Source organism: Scyliorhinus torazame, chromosome 6 (genome assembly GCF_047496885.1).
Source record: "Scyliorhinus torazame isolate Kashiwa2021f chromosome 6, sScyTor2.1, whole genome shotgun sequence".
Classification (NCBI taxonomy): Eukaryota; Metazoa; Chordata; class Chondrichthyes; order Carcharhiniformes; family Scyliorhinidae; genus Scyliorhinus; species Scyliorhinus torazame.
Window position 1 is genome coordinate 306661668 of NC_092712.1, and position 19842 is coordinate 306681509.

Genomic DNA, 19842 nt, shown 5'->3' on the forward strand with positions numbered 1-19842 from the left:
ATGTTAATTTACAAAACATGTCACTGCGCAAATACGCCGACTTCATGGAATAATAACAAATATTTTAATGGCTCTGATCTTCCTGCAGTGGCAAGATGGGTGATTGTAAATTTAGCCATCCTGAGCATCAATCTCACTGTCAATGCATCCCTCCATATTTTTCAGCACAAGCGGTAACGCACTCTCCTTTCAATCAGAAGGTTGACTTGTTTCAGCCCCAGTTCCGTGCTGAGCTAGTGCTATGCTGTTGCCATCTTTTAGCTGAGGCCCCGTTGGCCCCTTCAGTGTGACACAAAGATCCTATGCCACTATTTTAAAGAAGAGCAGGGTGATATCCCTGGGATATTTATCCCTCAATCAACATCATAAAAACAGATTCACTGGCCATTATTGCAGGAGTTTTTTGTAAACTAATCGACTGCTGCATTTCTGATCATGTTGTATAATGGCAGAGTGGCGCAAGAGTCACGGGTGAATGAAATGATGGTCCAAGTTACTTCATATTGCCTCCTTTTGTTTTGTGCTGTACAAGATTCTGAATGATGTGTAGAAGAGTACTTATTTTTATTCCTGAACTTTTATTCCTGCTAATTCCATGCTTGCTGTAGCTGTTTGAAACTAACTCCATTTTTCTAGTCTTGGAAAAAAATATTTGGAATTGGATTTTTTTTTTTGTCTTTTACTAAAATTTGCAAATGGTAGCATTTTATTTCTTAATGCTATTAGTTTATGGCTTCCATAAAAGTTTTTTAGTTTCTGGTTTCAAAATTAAACATTTTCAGCATGACCTTTTGTGTAAGTGCTAAGGTTTGCCGCACATTTTGCCTTTCCCAATGACTATGTGACACAATAATGCACATGCCCTCCTCGATCTCAAAAATAACTGCACATAAGAAGCACCTAATTGGTTGTGAAGTCCGGGCATTAAAGGTGCTATATAAATTCAAATTATTTTTACCAAAGGTAAAATTTTGAACCTTGGAATGATTTAGTAGACATTCCTGACTTAATTGCTGGCCGCTGACCCTGGTTCTGACTTTGCATTCTTTTGGAATGTGTGAAATGATGTATGCTATGATCGCTGCCCAGACAACCAACAGTTGTTCCGCTTGACCTACCACATTCTGCAGACCAGGTCATCTTCCTTGTTGGGTTGGAAACGTGTATTGAGCAAAACCATTTCTTCTTCTAAATACACTTCAAAAACTCTTCTCCCTCTCTGTCCTTTACACTTAGCAACACCATCTATGAAATGAATGAAATTAAATACAAGGATAATTAACCCCCTCACCAATTATATCTGCTTTATAGTATGTGATTCCAAATTTGCTCCTTTATATCTTTCCCACTGCTTGATGGCCTTGTAGTATGCACTCAGTAGTGTCATTGTTTCTGAGCTCCAACCAAATGGATTCTGACCTTGATCCCTCCAGGACATCCTTTCGCTCCAGCTCTGCAATATTCTCCTTGATCATAAATTCTACCCCATCTTCTTTCTTCCCCCATTCTTACTGAACACCTTGGATCCAGGAATTTTATCCAGTCCTGACCCTTTTTGCGCTAGTTCCCTTTCGCCACCACATCATAATCTGTTTAATTGCACCTGCAGCTCACAACTTTATTGACGACGTCTCATGTGTTTACATACTTGCACCCTAAACCTAATGTCGATCCTATTACATTCCCAGTTAGTCTTATCCGTCTATCTGTCTTTCCCAATCCATTGTGCATCTTGTTTCTGCTTTCTAGTACATCTTGTTTCTGCCCCCTTCCAAGTTAGTTTAAACCCCCTGCGACACCAGTCGCAAATTGCACAAGGCCATTGGTTGTACTACAACAGAGCTCGGACCAGGCGGGTCCGTAACTCTTCCAGAACTGGTCTGACATGCCCCAGGAAAAGCTTTCCCTCCTGCACATACCCTCCAGACATGCATTCACCTGCTCTATCTTCCTCTTTCTATACTGTCGAGCTTGTACACCAGGAGTAATGGGGAGATTGCTATCTTTTTGAGGTTCTAGAATCCCTACAGTGTAGAAGGAAACCATTGGGCCCATCAACTGCGCACCAACCCTCTGAAAGAGTACTCTGCCCAGATGCACTCTCCTGTACCCTAACCTCCACATCCCTGGACACCCAGGACTGCTCCCTCATCCCTGTAACCTAACCTGCACATCTCTGGACACCCAGGACCGCTCCCCTGTAACCTAACCTGCACATTCCTGGACACCCAGGTCCACTCGCCCATTCCCAAACTAACCTACACATCCCTGGACACTAAGGGACAATTTAGCATGGCCAATCCACCTAACCTGTGGGAAGAAACCAGAACATCTAGAAGAAACCCACGCAAACGTAGGGAGAATGTGCAAACTCCTCGTCACCCAAGGCTAGAATTGAACCTGGGTCATTGGCACTGTGAGGGAGCAGTGCTAACCACTGTGCCACCACACTGCCCGATGAGGTTAGAGTTACTCCTGTTTGCTAGTCACCTTCCTGGCTCTCTAAAATTTACCTGTAGACCTTCATCCTCTTTCCCCCCTCCCCCTTGCACATTGTTGACTATACCTCCATCCACCTTCATGCACTATTCCCATATCCCTTAGTTGATTCCCTTAGTATCCAAAAATCAATTGAACTCTGTCTTGAATATAGTGTGTGAGCATCCACAGCTCTCTAGGGTAGAGTTCCAATGATGCGTAACCCTTTGAATGAAGAAATTTCACATCTCATTTGAGGTGGCTAGTCCCTTATTTTTCTGAGACTGTGACCTATGTTTCTAGACTCCCTACCCAACATCTACCTTTAAGATTTTTTACTCTGAAACATGAGCCTAGCCTACTCCTCTCTCCTCACAGAACAATGCGCTCAACTTCCTCTCAGGAATGAAGCTACAGAACGTTTAATGCACTGCCTCTTAAGCAAATGAATCTTTCCTTCAGTAAGTAAACCAGAACTTGACACAGTCAACACTCCAGGAGTAATCTTACCTAGGTCATATATAATTTCAATATGACTTTACAAAGAAAGACTAACATGCCATTTGCTTTTCTAATTGGCTCCTATATCTGCGCATTAACTTTTTGTGACTGTGTACGAGGCCACCCAAATCCCAGCATTTCCCAGTTTCTCAGCATGCTAGAACATTAGATGGTAAGAATGCCCTGGTTAGGTTGGCGTGTGGGAGAGGTGGTTGTTTTAAGCACATATAAATAACATTAAAAATCAGGCAAACTGCACGAGTATTACAGGCAAATGGTTTGGAATGATATCAAGAACAATAATTTTAATCATCCCAAGGTAGGCTGGAATAAAGATCAAAGTAGCAGATTCGGTCGGAATAACGATCAAAGTAGCAGATTCTAATTGACCTGAAACATTTGTTTCTTACTTCACAGATGTTCCCTGACTTGCTGAGCTTTCTTCAGCATTCTTTAGATACGTACAGTCATTGCTGTAAAGAAAGAGGGACTATAAGTTTAAACATGAGAGATTTGGAGCAGATGATGGGGGGAAAACATCGCACAAGTCAACATTCAGACCAGTTTTAAGCAGAAACTTATTTCAGGAATCAAGATAGAATGGAAAGGTGGAGCAATCAAAAGGGATAGAGGGATATTGAAACTAGGTGGGTATACAAAATTGGAGATACTTCATGTAGATGGTGACTTAACAAGGACTAGCTTGCTTCTGTATTCTACATACTGTCTGACCAGATCTGGGTTACACAAATGTTCATAGTTTGTTTGAGATTCAGACCTGACATTGCAAAACAATTCCGACAGGTGGAGTGGGAAGGGAAACCTATCTCCACCAACATTTGTGTGATCTGAAACTCTCATCTGGATTCTTTGATGATTACACCATACATTGGAGGATGTTCAAAATAATGCATTTAGCACCTGCACTGCAACGCTCCTATCTATAATTGAGAAAGCTATGGTGATTTTCTGCTCATGGTTTGCTGAAGAAGCAACTTTTAAACTGAAGCATTGATGCTGCTATGGCTGCCTTGTTACTTCAGCTAGTATCTTTGTTTCTGTTGTCTATGGCTTGACTATAGATCCAACTGTTGTGTTGGATCTAGCAATTTGTCACCAACTTAAAACAATGCAGGAAAATTTTCAAGTATGCACTAATTTGTTGCTTCCCCTGATATTGGTAAACTTGTGATTGTCCTGATGAGTGCAAGACTAGAAGATTTGACAAAATGTATTTTTTCAGCAACGCAAGATCTTTTTTTTTCCAAGCCACTATTTGTACACCTGAGACGAGGTACAACAAAGACTAAATTTGGGATATCAACAACATAGTTCAGGTACGTTTACCGGTAAGCTAGCTATCTAATTTCTCCAAGGCTCTTTAGACCCAATGTTCTACCAGTTTTCATTTCCAAACATATAGATAATGCTAAAGTGAGACACCGTTTCGCAACTAAGCGAGTATTTATCGGAGATTAAATGGAACAGTAGTGTTGCCAATTTACGCCATGCCTCAAACTGCGCTTGGTTTGAGGTGTGCAAATGTTTTGTTTCTTTTGTGTTCCACTTATGCTAATATATTGTTACAATAGGCGAACGCACCATAAAATTGTCCATTTGAAACACGTCTGCACCATAAACTCCAGTGGAAGCAGTTTGACAATGCAATTAACAACACCACTAAACACAACAACATAACAAATTTATCTGGCCAATGTACTTTCAGAAAGCAACGGGTTTGTTCTTGTGCATGATTTAAATTTTGTGCCTCATCCCAAGTCAGAAAGAAAGAGGTATTTGCGGAGTTAAAACTCCTCTACTCCTGCCAAGGGTCTACCGAAGATGCGGAATCCTTGAAAGCGCGCCAAGCTGCCAAAGCACGCATATTGCAGGATTCCAAATCATCTGTCTGATTTTTTTTTTTGTATGCAGCATTGCAAGACCTTGAGACCAACCCGGACATGCACACCAGTAGTAAATCTGACAACGGGATGGGAATAATCATCCTTAAAAATGTGACTATATCAACAAAAAGCACACCAGTCTTGATGGCCTGTTCAACATGACCAGGCTCTGGCTCGAAAGTAAGCTAAAAATCGCTTGCTGGACTTGTGAAAGAGCGATGAGGTGCCACGTGATATGCGGCAGGGTTCATCCTCACGGCTCGCTGCATCCACATATGCACTTCCCAAGATACACAAGTGATGTCCATTTATGCCTTGCCTTATCTATGACTGGTTCTACACAACATGAATTCGCCAAATGGTCGGGTGAATTGTTACAACCAGTTTTCAGCAGCTTTTCCAGATACATGGTGGAGGATTCCTTCACATATGTGAAGACCATGCATGACTGGCATATTAATGATTATGCTGTGTCCATTTGCTCATTTTACATTGTTAGCATATTCACCAATGTCCCACTTAAGAAACCATAGATATTTGTGTGATCTATGCCCACCACCATTGCTTGTATCAATATCCATTGAGATTATGAACTCAACGACTCTCTCAGTTGAATTCAGCTTTAACGATACCACATTTCCCCAAATTATGAAGTTGTCGTGAGATCGCCTCTAGGCCCAGCTCCAACATAAGAATTTCATGAGAAAATTGTCTTTGATGGAATGACACTCGAGCTCCTTGCATATTTCCATATGTGGGTGTTACAATGGATGTTGCTGCGGATTTAAACATAGCAAATAATGTCCTTGCATGTCTTAATGAGCTTACATAGATTACATAGATTACATAGAACATACAGTGCAGAAGGAGGCCATTCGGCCCATCGAGTCTGCACCGACCCACATTAATCCCTCACTTCCACCTTATCCCCGCAACCCAATAACCCCTCCCAACCCTTATGGACACTACGGGTAATTTAGCATGGTCAATCCACCTAACCCTGATATTGTGAAATGGAACAGTCAAATTAACTCCCTTTCCTTGATGTACTAATTGCGGAATCTGCCAGCGGGTTCTCTAGCATGATCTTCCTCAAACCTACCTTCACTGGTCAATGCACATGTTTGGATTCTTTCAGCTCTATGCATTATTAAGATTGCTCTTATTGGCAACCTCATTAATAGGGCCTGAGCCATTTTCTCACCACGCAAGCTTGATGCTGACATAGAATGCATCTAAGACATCCTGCAGGATAATGGCTATCCTGATTTGATCATTTTGTGCTGTATATCACGCAAACTCATGAACTGACCTAAGCTGTCGGTTTTGGCCCTGAAAAGTGCTATCCAGCTAGCTGCTTCACGCTGTTGGTTTCTAGTAGTCTCATAAACGATATTTGCCACTAACCGGATGCTGCCGTCAAGCCAAAAAGGCGTTCTACTTGTCACACAAATGAGTAATGTGCTTCATGAATTTCAGTACCAGTGTGATGTTATGTAGGCCATATGTCTCAAAGACTGGCGAATCATATCAAACAGCAGGTTCCTTCCACAATTAGTGGCAGGCGAGAACAGACCCTGACCAACCAGCCCATGCTTGCAAAACAGTGTTCAGAATTAGATGTGATTCCACAATTGGGCTAGATCTATAAATAATCCTCAGTGTGCTAAAAACTACACTGACCAGTGCATTAGTAAAGCTCCCAGTGTGGTGCATTTGTGTGTGTTGAAGTTACATAAGTTAATACACAGGGCCCTATTCTTTGCAGACAGAACATGTACACACATTGCACTTGCTTCAGGTAAACAAAATAAATGATAGACTTTCACTGGTTCATACCACACGGAACTCTCTTGACTAATTTGTCGAGCTTCCTGGTTTAAATTTCAAATCATGCTTGGCAGTTGACTGTCCGGCACCATCAACTGGTGCATTCTCCATGGCACCATCTCTATCAATCTGAATCCATATTAATTGGGGATAGCTGAGACACTGTTGAGTGGAAGCCAAGGTATGAGACTGATCAAAGACAATAAACTCTCTTAGTAAAGAGAAACCTAATGGGCACGATTCAGCACCAGGTGCAATCGTTGAATCGCGCAAGTCATTTGATTCATTCCGCCCGGCATGATCTGGATCTCTCCCTCACTGGGCAAGATCCAGGTCTGTATATTTAAATGAGCCTAATGGATCATTTATATACCCGGATGCAGGATTCACACAGCACCCGGGACTCGACAGCCGCACCTGGGAGACCTCGACAGCGCACCGTCAACCAGGTGTAACGGCACTTTGGGGGGGGGGGGGGGCTCAGCCATTGGAGACTCCCAGGTGATTGGGGTGGGCAAGGTGGTACCAGGTTGGACCTGGCATGGGTTGGGCTTTGGGAGGGTGCTCGCCAATTTGAGGGCGGGGGGGTTCACGGGCATAGGCTGCCCTGACCTTACTGCTCCCCACCCCAAGGTTGGTAAGCAAAATGGCGTGCAGATCTCCACACAGCCGTTTCTACTCGCCAGCAGGAAATCGCTCTTGAGCGTGGCCTCAGCAGAGAGAAATCCCCTGATGCCAAAAAAAGGGCAAAGTGCCATTGAATAATTGGGTGCTGCTTCGTGCTGCAGCCTCCGAGAAACACCTCGCTAAACGTGCCTGACCGTGGACCAAGTCTGCTGAATCGCGCCCAGTGTCTTGATTTTGACTTCACCGAAGAGCTTGGATTCTATTAACAAGGGCAACTGGAAGCATCAGTGGCGGGGTGAACCAAGTTAATGTTTTGGGGCTGCCAGACCTGCTGAGTATTTCCAATATTTTCTGTTTCTATTTCAGAATTCCAGCAACCACAATATTTTGCTTTTGTAACAGTCACTGATGCTTGTGCTATCCATCATGTTGCAATCACAATTTCTGCCTGCATCTCCCTACCTCACTTCCTGTACTCCAGGCAAGTCCTGATCACTTTCCCTAGTGGCTTCATCCCCTCAGCTTTTGGCATATTGAGCTCCCAGTGGGATGTAGGGAATATAGCAAACAGTGGCACTTTTTCAGGGACGCTTCACAACAAATACAGCAGAAGATTTTAGTTTATTGTATCTTGATTAAATCATATGTTCGGTTTTATTGCAACTTACTTTTTTGAATAGTATTCCAACTTGAACCCGTTATTCTGAACATTTGTGATCAGACAAATCCTGCAGGAAAGGCTTTTCCCTTTTCCTGATCCATTGAGTAATTCAATGAAGCGGATGCAATTCGATGTGGATTTATGTTACAGTAACTTGCCAAAAAATGCAGGTAAACCTGGAATAAATCCATATGATCTACTAATTGTTTCCAGTGTTCTCCAATTTTATTTTTGGTAATGGGCTAGGTTGCCGAGCAGGACATGAAGGCATAGGAGAGAGTACAGATAAGATTCGCAAAAATGGCTCTGGGGATTTTGAGACCGTTTTCCTTGGAGAAAAGAAGGTTGAGAGGAGATTTGATAGACTTATTCAAAATCCTGAGGTGTCTCTGTAGAGTAGATATGGAAGAATTGTTTTCACTCATGCAAGAATTGAGAACGAAAGGGCACAGTTTTGAACTAATTGTCGAGTTTTGAACTATTTGGCAAACAAATCAATTTTCATACAGAGAATTGTTACAGTCTGGAACACACTACCTGAGACTGTTGGAAGGGGGTTCAATCAAAGGGGATTTGGACTGTTATCCTAAAAGGAAGAATGCGCAGGATTACAGGAAGACGGCGGGAGAATTGTTAATGGGATTGCTCATTCGTAGAGCTGTTACAGACTGTGCCTAGTGACAACCTTCTCCACTATAACAATTCTGTGCATCTGTGAAGTTAGTACAGAAGGGGCCACACTGGGCAGCATGGTGGTGCAGTGGTTAGCACAGGTGGATTGGCCACGTGTAGGTGGATTGGCCACGCTAAAATGCCCATTAATTGAAAAAAATGAATTGGGTACTCTACAATTTTTAAAAAAAAGAAAGGTCCATACTGTGTTTATCTTTCCAATAGTGCTCATAATGCACTAAAGAGCAAAAATAAAGAAGAATATAGGGAATAATGAGTTAAGTCCTGGGGGAAGATTTGAAAAGTTGGGGTTGATTAGGAGAGGTGCACCAGGCAAAGGGGAGAAATATCACATGTCACTTAGGGCAAGGGTTCAAATATCTGGGGGCAAATTGAAAATTAGACAGTAAGAAGTTAAATTAGATGGAGGATAATAGACCTTTGAAAAGTTACTGGTTCAAATAGTTTAGATATGTTGGACTATTTGGAGCAGGAGGTTTGAAGGACATGGTGAGAAGACAGTGAGAGAGGGAGGGTTTGGGTGTCAGACAGTTTGCGTTGGTCTTTCCAGTCTCTGTTTCTATTCTCCTTGTAATGTGGGTGAGTATGATTATCATCAGTCAAAAAGGGTTGAGCTTTTTGAGCCTCGTGATCTCTTTCTGCTGCTAAAATTATTTGTATTTTTATTTTGTTCACAATATATTCTAGTGCTCCAACTATTGTATAATTGTAAACTACTGTATTTCCCATGCATGTTTTTACATTTGGTTACTACACTAGATCTCATAGTACATTTCCTTAACAGATTATAATCCGATTGTACTTTGTGGAAATGTTCAATAAAATCTGGACACAATTCTAGACTTCGTCCTTTACCAACATTATGGCTTTATTATTGGAAGAGTAGAGTTAACCCTCATTATTCAGCGCCTAACCCACAGCAAGTTCTGTGTCACTGATTCCTTTGTTTCCTGATTTAATAGGTAGAGAGAATTGTGGCCAAGAGGAAAAATAAAAAAGGGCGAACAGAGTACTTGGTCCGGTGGAAAGGTTATGACAGTGATGATGACACATGGGAACCAGAACATCATCTGGTGAACTGTGAGGAGTATATTCTGGAGTTTAACAGGCAGCACAGTGATAAACAGAAAGATGGACCTTTTTCTAGAGCAAACAAACACGCTCTAAACAATGCTCGAAAACAGATTTCCCGGTCGACCAACAGCTCGCTATCAAAGTCTTCTCCCCGATCACCTGGAGTTGGTAAAGACAGTGATTCAAAAAGCTCCAGCCAATTCTTGTCAAGTCACCAGAAATATCGAAAAACCAGCTCACAGACTTTCTCCAGTAGGAAGACAATGGACCTTACTAAATCTGGCATCAAAATCCTAGTTCCCAGAAGCCCTCTAAAGAATAGGATAATTCTTGATGGTTTTCAGGATACCTCCTCAGATAGATTTGGGCATATGACACAGAATCCAGACTCTGTAGCACCAGACCTAGCTATTGAAAAGCCGTTTGGAGCTTTGCTTGTCCCTGGAACAGAGCGAGCCAGAATGGGAACCAGACCAAGGACACAACCATTATCACCCCAGCTGCAACTGCCAGTGACGGGAGCAACAGCTTCAGCATTATCATTCAATGGAAAAGGTAAGTGTAAATGTGTTTGCATTACTGTATATTTTTTTTTGTAAAAGCTGAATAATTGACCATTGAAAAATTGGTGCAACAGCTCCATATGAATTATCAATTATTTCAAAGCCTTGAGGTTACATTCTGTAAAGCTACCAAATAACAAAATCCATTCCAGTATATTTCCACCCAAATAACTGCAGGTTTATTTACCCAATCTCTCATCAGTTGCCATAGTGGCATCTAGGCATTCTAAGTAAAAATTTTGCTTTTGCCATCCTCTAATACATACTAATGAAATTATACATTTTAAAAGCAAGGATCCTCAGATCAACAAGAATAAACTGTAGTTTGCGCTGATTCTTTTTGATGACCCACCATGCATGCCATCAGTATGATCCATATTGGCTGATAGCACACTTTGGAATACAATTAATCTAGTTTCTGTACCCCATTTCCTTTTTTGTGTTTGAAATGTACTGGAATTGGGATACAATATGAAAGATTGTGCTGAGCATTTCATGCATTTATGTCAAAAATAAAACCCAAATCCTTTTATCTTTTTGGATATTTGATATTGAATGCAGTGTACCCTAAATGCAATGCACCTCAGGTCATCTGACATTCAAGGAACATCCATTGGTAGCAACTTATTGGAATTCACATCAAACCTCCAATTGCAGTCAGATTGCGAAGAGATTGGAGTAAGATTGGCTGCTGTTCTTGCAGTGGCAAAATAAAATTGCAGATCATCATCCTATCTGTATTTTTGTCAAACTAATTCTTAAAGGTATTCTGTTCAGTGCTACAAGTTGCTAATGTAATCATTTTAATTTATTTAAGCGTTGTGATTCTGTGGTATTTGATCTGACCGGGCATTTTGACCAGTGATTGTATAAATGATGTATCTTATTAAGTCGAGGTGTATGCATTTTGAACAATGATGTATGACAGTTTAAGTTCAGATATCCTTAATCTACAAATTTATGTATCTACAAACTTATATAATCTGTTCGCTTACTCTCAATGGAAAGATCCATGTGTCTTCTGTAATCTCCGCACACATTTCAGATTCTGCAGTCTCCTTTTCTTATTTCCCAGATTCATTGTCATTTCTCCCCATGCCTTTTACAATATGAACTTTGTTATATTTCGTTATTTCCATTTTTTGGATATTGTTTTTTTTTTTTATGATCCCAAGCCTTTCATTACCCCAACACCAAATTTAATTTTCAGACTGTCACTTCTTTCAAGTTGCCTGTTTTTTTTAATGGAATTTATTTTCCTCTGCTGACTAATGTTAGTGAAGAAGTCGGTGCAAGTATAGAGGGTATTTTCTCCACTACCGTTTTTATTTTCAGTAGCATTCAAGAGCGGGGAAAATATGTACTCCCTTTGCTCTGCTGCCTGATTAACTTGTGGCAAACCTCTCCTCAAAACCATTTTGGGTACAATTGTATTTGAAGATAAAAGGACACTCACTAATCCACTATATTACAGTGAACTAACACAATGTCCTTTGCACCTCTGAGGATCTATATTTAAATTTAGCCTGCAATGATGGGGTGTAGGCAGCAATGCCCCCTATTCAAATGAATTTAGGCTGTCATGTTTTATAGGGCATAATAATAATAATCTAGATTCTCACAAGTAGGCTTACATTAACACTGCAACGAAGTTACTGTGAAAAGCCCCTAGTCGCCACATTCCGGCCCCTGTTCGGGTACACGGGGAGAATTCAGAATGTCCAAATTACCCAACCGCACGTCTTTCGGGACTTGTGGAAGGAAACCGCAGCACCCGGAGGAAACCCACGCAGACACACGGAGTCCACCCACGCTGACACACTGAGTCCACACAGACAGTAACCCAAGCCGGGAATCGTACCTGGGACCCTGGCGCTGTGAAGCAACAGTGCTAACCACTGTATTGAATTAGGTGTTTTAAATAGTGCATGGATTTGAGAAACACTCTGCTCATGAAATTAGTTTTTCTCATTCAATGCTCCAATCTTTCAAATATCTTCATTTATATCCTTGTGCAAAACCTGGAACAAAAGTCAATTTACTTTTTTTTAAGTGCTTTACATTAACAAATGATTTGTTAAACCATGTTCTCATTACACTCCACAAACCTAAATAGTCAAAAGTATAAAATGATTGCCACCAATAAAGACACACCAGTTTTATTATCTTTTTAGGTCCTAGTCTCATGCCAAAGTGTAGTCAGGTTATCTGTTATTAGAACTTTGCCAAATTCCTCTGGTCAGCCACCAAAACGGTTTCCCAACAAAATCATGCCCTGTGTCTTGGAGTAGCCAATGATTATTGCATTTATTCTGCTGCACTCCCACACTTGCCCCCCCTCAACTTTTTCTTCATCTGAGTTTAGACTTGTTCTCCAGATTCACGATAGAAATACTGGTTCAAAATGCAGCATTGCTGTATCAGTCAGCTAGGTTAATTGTTGTTGTTCAATCAATTGTATTGGTAAGCATTGACCAAGGAGGACTGTTTTTGTTAAGTTAATGATGACAATATGAAACCGTTTCTTTCACAACTTACCTGATTTGCAAAAGCAAAATGGAATACAATTGTAGAAACAAATAGAATACATAGATTAAGTGTAGCTAATTCTCCCATTAATTTGTTCCGTCATCTTTCTCCAATTTTCTTGTAACGTGATGCCCTAATTCTGTAATGCTGATTTATGCAGCAAGACCTGGACAACATTCAGACTTGGGTTTATAAGTGACGAGTAACATTCATGCCATGCAAGTGCCAGGCAATGACCATCGCCAACAAGAAGGAATCAAATCATCTCCCAATGACATTATCATCACTGAAACCCCCACTATCAACATTCTGGGGTTATCATTGACCAGAAACTTAACTGGACCAGCCATCTGAATAAAAGGTCAGGGGCTGGGAATTCTGTGGCAAGTAACTCACTGACTCTCCAAAAGCCTACCAGACACCAAGAGTGTAATGGAATACTCTCCACTTGCCTGGGTGAGCGTTACAGTCTCCAGGACAAAGCAGGCTGCTTGATTGGCACCACCTCCACCACTGATGCACAATGGCGGCAGTGTCTACCATCTGGAAGATGCACTGCAACAATTCATCAAGACTACTTCAACAGTGCTTCAGGAACCTGCAACCTCTACCACCTAGAAGAATAAGAGCAGCAGATGCATGGAAACATCACTACCTGCAAGTTCTCCACATACCATGCTGATTTGTAACTATATCGCCATTCCTGTCCTGGGGTCAAATTCCTGGAACTGATAACAGCACTGTGGATGTACCTGCACCTCTTAGACTGCAGCAGTTCAAGAAGGTGGCTCACCACCACCTTCTCAAAGGCAATTAGGGATGAGCAATAATCGCTAGTCTAGCCAATAATGCCCACATCCCGCCAACAAAAAAATAAGTAAATTGGGACAATACCTGACATTGCAAAATATTAAGAAATAAAGACAATGGAGTTGGGAAAAAAGGGCTATTTTAGAAACATACCTGCTTTTAATTTATCCGAGAAAAGCAGTGTTACTACAGTTACACTCTAGTCTGCAAACAGAATTATCCTGCAATCCAAATAAAGGTGGTCCCGAGAAAGAATGCATTAGTGTTTTATTTAAAATGATAAATTGGGGGAAAAAAGGAAATGGATGAACAAATCAAGGACTCTAATTTAACTGGGTTTAATTGCTTTCCCATTTAAATGTGTGCAGTAATTTCTTCCCCAATGTCACTGTTGTGTTATGTTTCATCTGTTGAACTTGACATCCAGGAAATTATGGCATCTTTGCAAGTGCACTTATTGCATTATGTCAGGTGTCTCCTCATGGGGGATGAAGTGTATAAATTTGCAATGCAGAAAAACTAACCATAGGGGGTTTGATTTAGCTTCAGAGCAGTTTTGTGTCCCTGCTGAATTTGACTTTCACCTCGATGGTATATTAAAGCCAAATGGGAATTGTTATAAAAATAACATACTGTATTTTTTTGTACATTTTGTTTGAAATGGATCATGTAGAGTGGCTGGAAAGAAATCAATTCTGAGGCACATTTGTTCACAAACAAATAAATTAGTTGTGCCATGCAATAGATCAAGTTTGGGCAATTATCTAACAATATTATAAGTGTCTTGAGCTTTATAATTTATTGTAATGGGAATGCAGGAGATCAGTTGGCCCATCATGGCTGTGCCAGCTCCTTGAAAGAGCTATCCAATTAATTCCTTTTCCTCATAGCCCTGCAATTTTCTCTCTTTCAGATATTTTCTCAGTTGTCTTTCGAATGTTCAAGATGCTACCTCATTTTTTAAATATTTCAGATCATGACAGCTAACCTTGCCAAAAAAAATCATTCTCATTCCGCCTCAAGTTCTTTGCCAATTACCTTAAATAAGTGTATTCTCTTTATTGACCCCTTTGCCACTGGAAATAGTTCCTTCTTAGTGATTCCAGTTCCTTAACTCATGCAAAGTCCCCTTCATGCAAAGTCTGCTTCCCCAAAAATATCCGCTCTAGACTTCCCTGTCCTTGCAATCGCAAACCTCCCATTTCTTCTACAAAATCCCTGTTGCCTCCCAAATGCATGCTCATTTTTTCTGGCCACTTCATGTTTGAACCCAGATTTCTGCCCCTGTCACGGTACTAAAATGGCCTTTATCAAAGTCACAAATGGAATCCTATAAGACTGTATAACCATAATAAACTGTTCCTCCCCTGTTGTCTGCAGCTTTTGCACACAACCACACCATCCTCCTGCAGCTCCCCTGCCCCGTCACCTCACAGGCTCCCCTCGTCTGGTTCCAATGCAATCTATCCAGTTGGGTTGAATGACCTCTCTGAATACTCCCGTGCTGTTACCTCCTGGAGTCCCTTCAATTTTCTCATCTACATTCATGACACCAGCTGAAAACAAATTAAATTCCACACCTACCATAACAAAGCCCAGTTCTTTTTACTTCACCACCTCTCTCGACCTTGCCACAGATGCTGACTTCCCATGCATTTTGCCCAACATCCAGTACTAAATTAGCAGAACTTTCCTCCGTATTGAGTAGAATTAAGCCATTGCCATTGGCCCCTGCCACATACTCATAGTCACAGACTCTAAGCCTTTCCCTTTGCCAATGTCTGAGGCTGAACCAGAACATTTGCAATCTACTTCTGTAATATTGTCAATCTCTGCCCCTGCCTCAGCTCACCTGTTTTTGAAACCCTCATCCATTGCTGTATTACCTCTAGAGTCAGCAATTCTAGTGCTGTCCTAACTGGTCTACCATATTGCATATTCCTTAAACTTGAGATCATCCAAAACTCTGCCCATATCCTAACTTGCACCAATTCCTGTTCACTTATCCAATCCAGGGAAACCTTAATTGGGGCTGGTTTAGCTCACTGGGCTAAATCGCTGGCTTTTAAAGCAGACCAAGGCAGGCCAGCAGCACAGTTCAATTCCCGTACCAGCCTCCCCGAATAGGCACCGAAATGTGGCGACTAGGGGCTTTTCACAATAACTTCATTGAAGCCTACTTGTGACAATAAGCGATTTTCATTCATTTCATTTTCTTTTCATTTTTCATTTCATTTTCATTTATAAAAAAATAAATAAAAAAATTTGTTTTCCAATGTCTCCCATGGCCTTGCCCCCTCCTTTTCTCTGACACCTCCTTCAGCCCTAAATCTTACCATGATTTCTACTCCTCCAATTCTTGATTTCTTGTGCATCCAGCTTATTTGCTGTGTCACTGGTAGCCATGACTTTGGCTGCCTGGACTCTGAAATTCCCTCCCTAAACCTTTCCACTTTTCTACCTTTGTCCTTTTAAGACAATCTCTCTGATCAAGTAACCTGAGCTAATATCTCCCAATGTGGTTCACATTTAGTAATGCTCCTGTGAAGTGCCTTGGGAGGTTTTACTAGGCTAATGGCAGTGTAGAAATGCACAGGTTATTCAGAATCTCTTTAGAGTCTCCACATAATTGAAGTTCAGCATCCATGGTCCGACTCTAGTAAATCTCCTCTGTACTGTCTCCAAGGCTTTGACAGATGATATGATTCTGCTCTATGATCCTTCCTAAATTGTGGTTGTCCGATTTGGGCACTATACCAGCTGAGGCCTAGCTGGTGATTAATGAAGGTTTAACATAACCTTGTTTTTGTACTCTTTGCCTCTTTCTAAAGCCAAGGATGTTTGCATACTTTTTAAACAGTCTTCTTAACTTGCCATGTCACCTTCAAAGATTTGTGTATACACACCCGGAGGTGTCTCTGTTCCTGTGGCCACTTCAAAATCATACAGTTTAGTGCACATGTCCGTTCCTTAATTGCCGTACGAAAATATTGCTTCACGCTTCTTGCATTAAATTTAATCTGTCATGTGTCTTCCCATTTTGCCAGTCTTTCTATGTCCTGAAATCTAATACTATGCACTGCATTTGAGTTTTATATCACCTGCAAACTTTGAAATCCGGTATATCCCGTTTTTATGCAATACCAATTTACCGGAAATACTGGTTGTATGGGCAGGCTTGCGGACTTGTACTGGATTGTGGTTGTTCATCTCTTTTTCATAGTGGGTTGATTTATATTGGCTGAAGTGTTCAAGTCACAGGCTAAAATGTATTTCAAAAATAAACGAGGCTGTCAGCTTCACTTTTCAACTTGCTGCAGGAAGCTAAAGAGCATTTACCTTGCTAAAACAATACCTCTTCTGCTAACTCCTTTCTGACCTGCCATGTTAATTATAAATCCGCAGACTAACATGTCAATGGGAATGTTAAAACAATACCGATTACACAGCTGCCTGACATTCTAAACCGACAACCATCCTTTTTCATCTGGATTATCGTTAACACTACACAGATTCATTATCACCATCAGTGTCATGATCATTCTGGATTGTCGTGATCATTCTGGAACTGTCGGAACTCCTCTAGCTGTCCTCTTTGAGGCAGGAATCTGAAACCTGATGGGTGCCGTATTGTCCGCGCTCTCATTCAATGACTAGTTCCATGCTGTTGTTCTAATTCAAGGGTTAATTCATGCATCATTTGATGGTTTTTCGCCAGGATTCTGGTTACAGGTGCTCATCCATCCAAAATTTCATCTCCCAAGTGTGCAAAGTGGGTGACATCACTCAATACTGGTTTTAAGAAAAATCCCTTTTTACGCTATGAACTCTGCTCCGACCTACTTCGTTAAAAAGTGGATTTATCTGTTTATTAATGACCAGGACCTGGATATACATCAAACGTCAGCATGCTGATCCTTAACTGCATTCCTCTAGTGTGGAAAATAGTAGTTCACTACTAATCTTGACTTTCTGTCCTGTGGCCAACTTTACCTTTTGTGGCTGATTTAGCACGGTTTAGGGCAGCACGGTAGCATAGTGGTTAGCACAATTGCTTTACAGCTCCAGGGTCCCAGGTTCGATTCCCGGCTGGGTCACTGTCTGTGTGGAGTCTGCACATTCTCCCCGTGTGTGCATGGGTTTCCTCCGGGTGCTCCGGTTTCCTCCCACAGTCCAAAGATGTGCAGGTTAGGTGGATTGGTCATGCTAAATTGCCCTTGGTGTTGGTTGAATGGGGTTACTGGGTTATGGGAATAGGGTAGTGTGGGCTTGGGTAGGGTGCTCTTTCCAAGAGCCGGTGCAGACTCGATGGGCCGAATGGCCTCCTTCTGCATTGTAAATTCTATGAAAAGCACAGGGTTAAATCACTGGCTTTGAAAGCAGACCAAGGCAGGCCAGCAGCACGGTTCAATTCCCGTACCTGCCTCCCTGAACAGGTGCTGAAATGTGGCGACTAGGGGATTTTCACAGTAACTTCATTTGAAGCCTACTTGTGACAACAAGTGATTTTCATTTCATTTCATTTCATTTTAATCCCATTGGCTTCAATTTTGCTCATAGTTCATTTATCTGGCTCTTTATCGAACACCTTTAGAATGACAACAATTCAAATTCTCTACTGCTACCTACAATGAAAGGGAGAAAGTGAAACTCAGTTGTCAATGACTTCTCTAGGTTCAAATGTAAACTGCTATGGAGGCTGAAAATCCAAAACAAAACCGTAATTTTGTCTTGGTACTTTTAAAGGAAAATAATGGATTAGACATGGTTTTAAAAAATGGATTGTCAGTAATTCAATAGCCAGCAGTCAATAGTAGCCATTAATTCAGGCTCCATTGGTCAGTAAATATGCTCAATGGAGCATCAGTTTGCCTTCTGCAATGGTCTCAGCCCATCAAACACGAGGACATCTGCAATATAGGCATGAGGGGGTCTCCATATGGTAATTAACCTGAACAAGATTTATTTTATAAATGCATCAGATGGATGTCCAGATGGACAATATGTCCAGACTTGACAAGGTGCCGAAGTAGGATCCGACCATTATCTTATGCTAGGAAAGATCCAGCTGGAGCTGAAGAAAGCAAAAACCACAAGGTTGCAATGGCCATTTGCAATGGAGAAACTGAAGGACAAGCACATCAGATAATTTCCTGTTGGATCTCCAACAGATTCAAAATTCTACTCTGGTCCGGTAACATTGCGAAACAAAAGAGAAATTAAGGAGAATACAGAAGTCAGCATCAGGTGGAGGAGGGAATCCAACAAGGAATCTTGGATCGCTGACCCAACTTGATGGATGAAAGAAAGCTGGCGGAGAGTAAGAGGGACCAGGAAAAGAATATTGAGCAAAGACGAGATGACGGTGACCAGTACGGAAGGCCTGGATACAGCCATGAACCGAAGCTGCAGGAGAGGCAAACGAGGGTGGATTGAGTTCAAAGGCAGGGAGACACCTGAAGCAGCAAATCAGAACAACACCAAGTCACTGTACATGAACATATGGGATATCTGACTGGTACCAGATGCAACATCACTATCGATCAAGGGCAAGGATGGTAGGATGTTATTGACTGCTGAGCAGGAACACGTGGATGGAACAATTGTGTGCAATCCTCAACCAGCTCCACATTAGATTTTGATGATGGCACCACACTGCAGCAGCTGAATGCCAGCATGGGAGAAGTTGCCAGATCAGAAGTCCAAAGAATTATCAAAATATGAAGAACAACAAGGCATCTGGGATCGCTGAGATATTAACAGAGCAATTGAAACGTGGCAAGAACATTCAATAGTGCTCCTGGGTCTGTTCAATAAGATTAGGTCTGCAGGGACATCCTGGATGAATGGAGATGAGCAAACTACCAAAGAAAGGGAAACTCAGCAACTGAACAAGCTGGAGAGGCATAACACTGCTGTCAGTACCCGAGAAGGTCATCAGAACAGTGGTCCCCAACAGATTGAAAGCAGAAGTAGACTGTACCCTTTGTGGAGGAACAGGCAAGTTTCTGAGGTGACAAATCATGCTGTAAGCAGGTCTAAATGCTCAGGAACATGGAGCAGAGCTTTGAATATCAGAGGCCACTTCAAGAAAGCTTATACTATCATCAGTCACTGGTACATTGTAAGACAGCAAGGCATCCATCCATGGCATATTAAAATTTTCAAAGCC

The 19842-nt window shown here is 41.5% G+C and overlaps 1 protein-coding gene across 1 annotated transcript in view; it reads left to right on the top strand.

Annotated features, from left to right (window-relative positions):
- cdyl (chromodomain protein, Y-like) overlaps positions 1 to 19842 on the top strand; it is a 267295-nt gene that overhangs the window by 186277 nt on the left and 61176 nt on the right. Inside the window, exon 2 of the mRNA XM_072510000.1 lies at positions 9657 to 10323. Within this exon, the coding sequence (XP_072366101.1) occupies positions 9657 to 10323 (667 nt within the window). The remainder of the gene's footprint in view (positions 1 to 9656; positions 10324 to 19842) is intronic.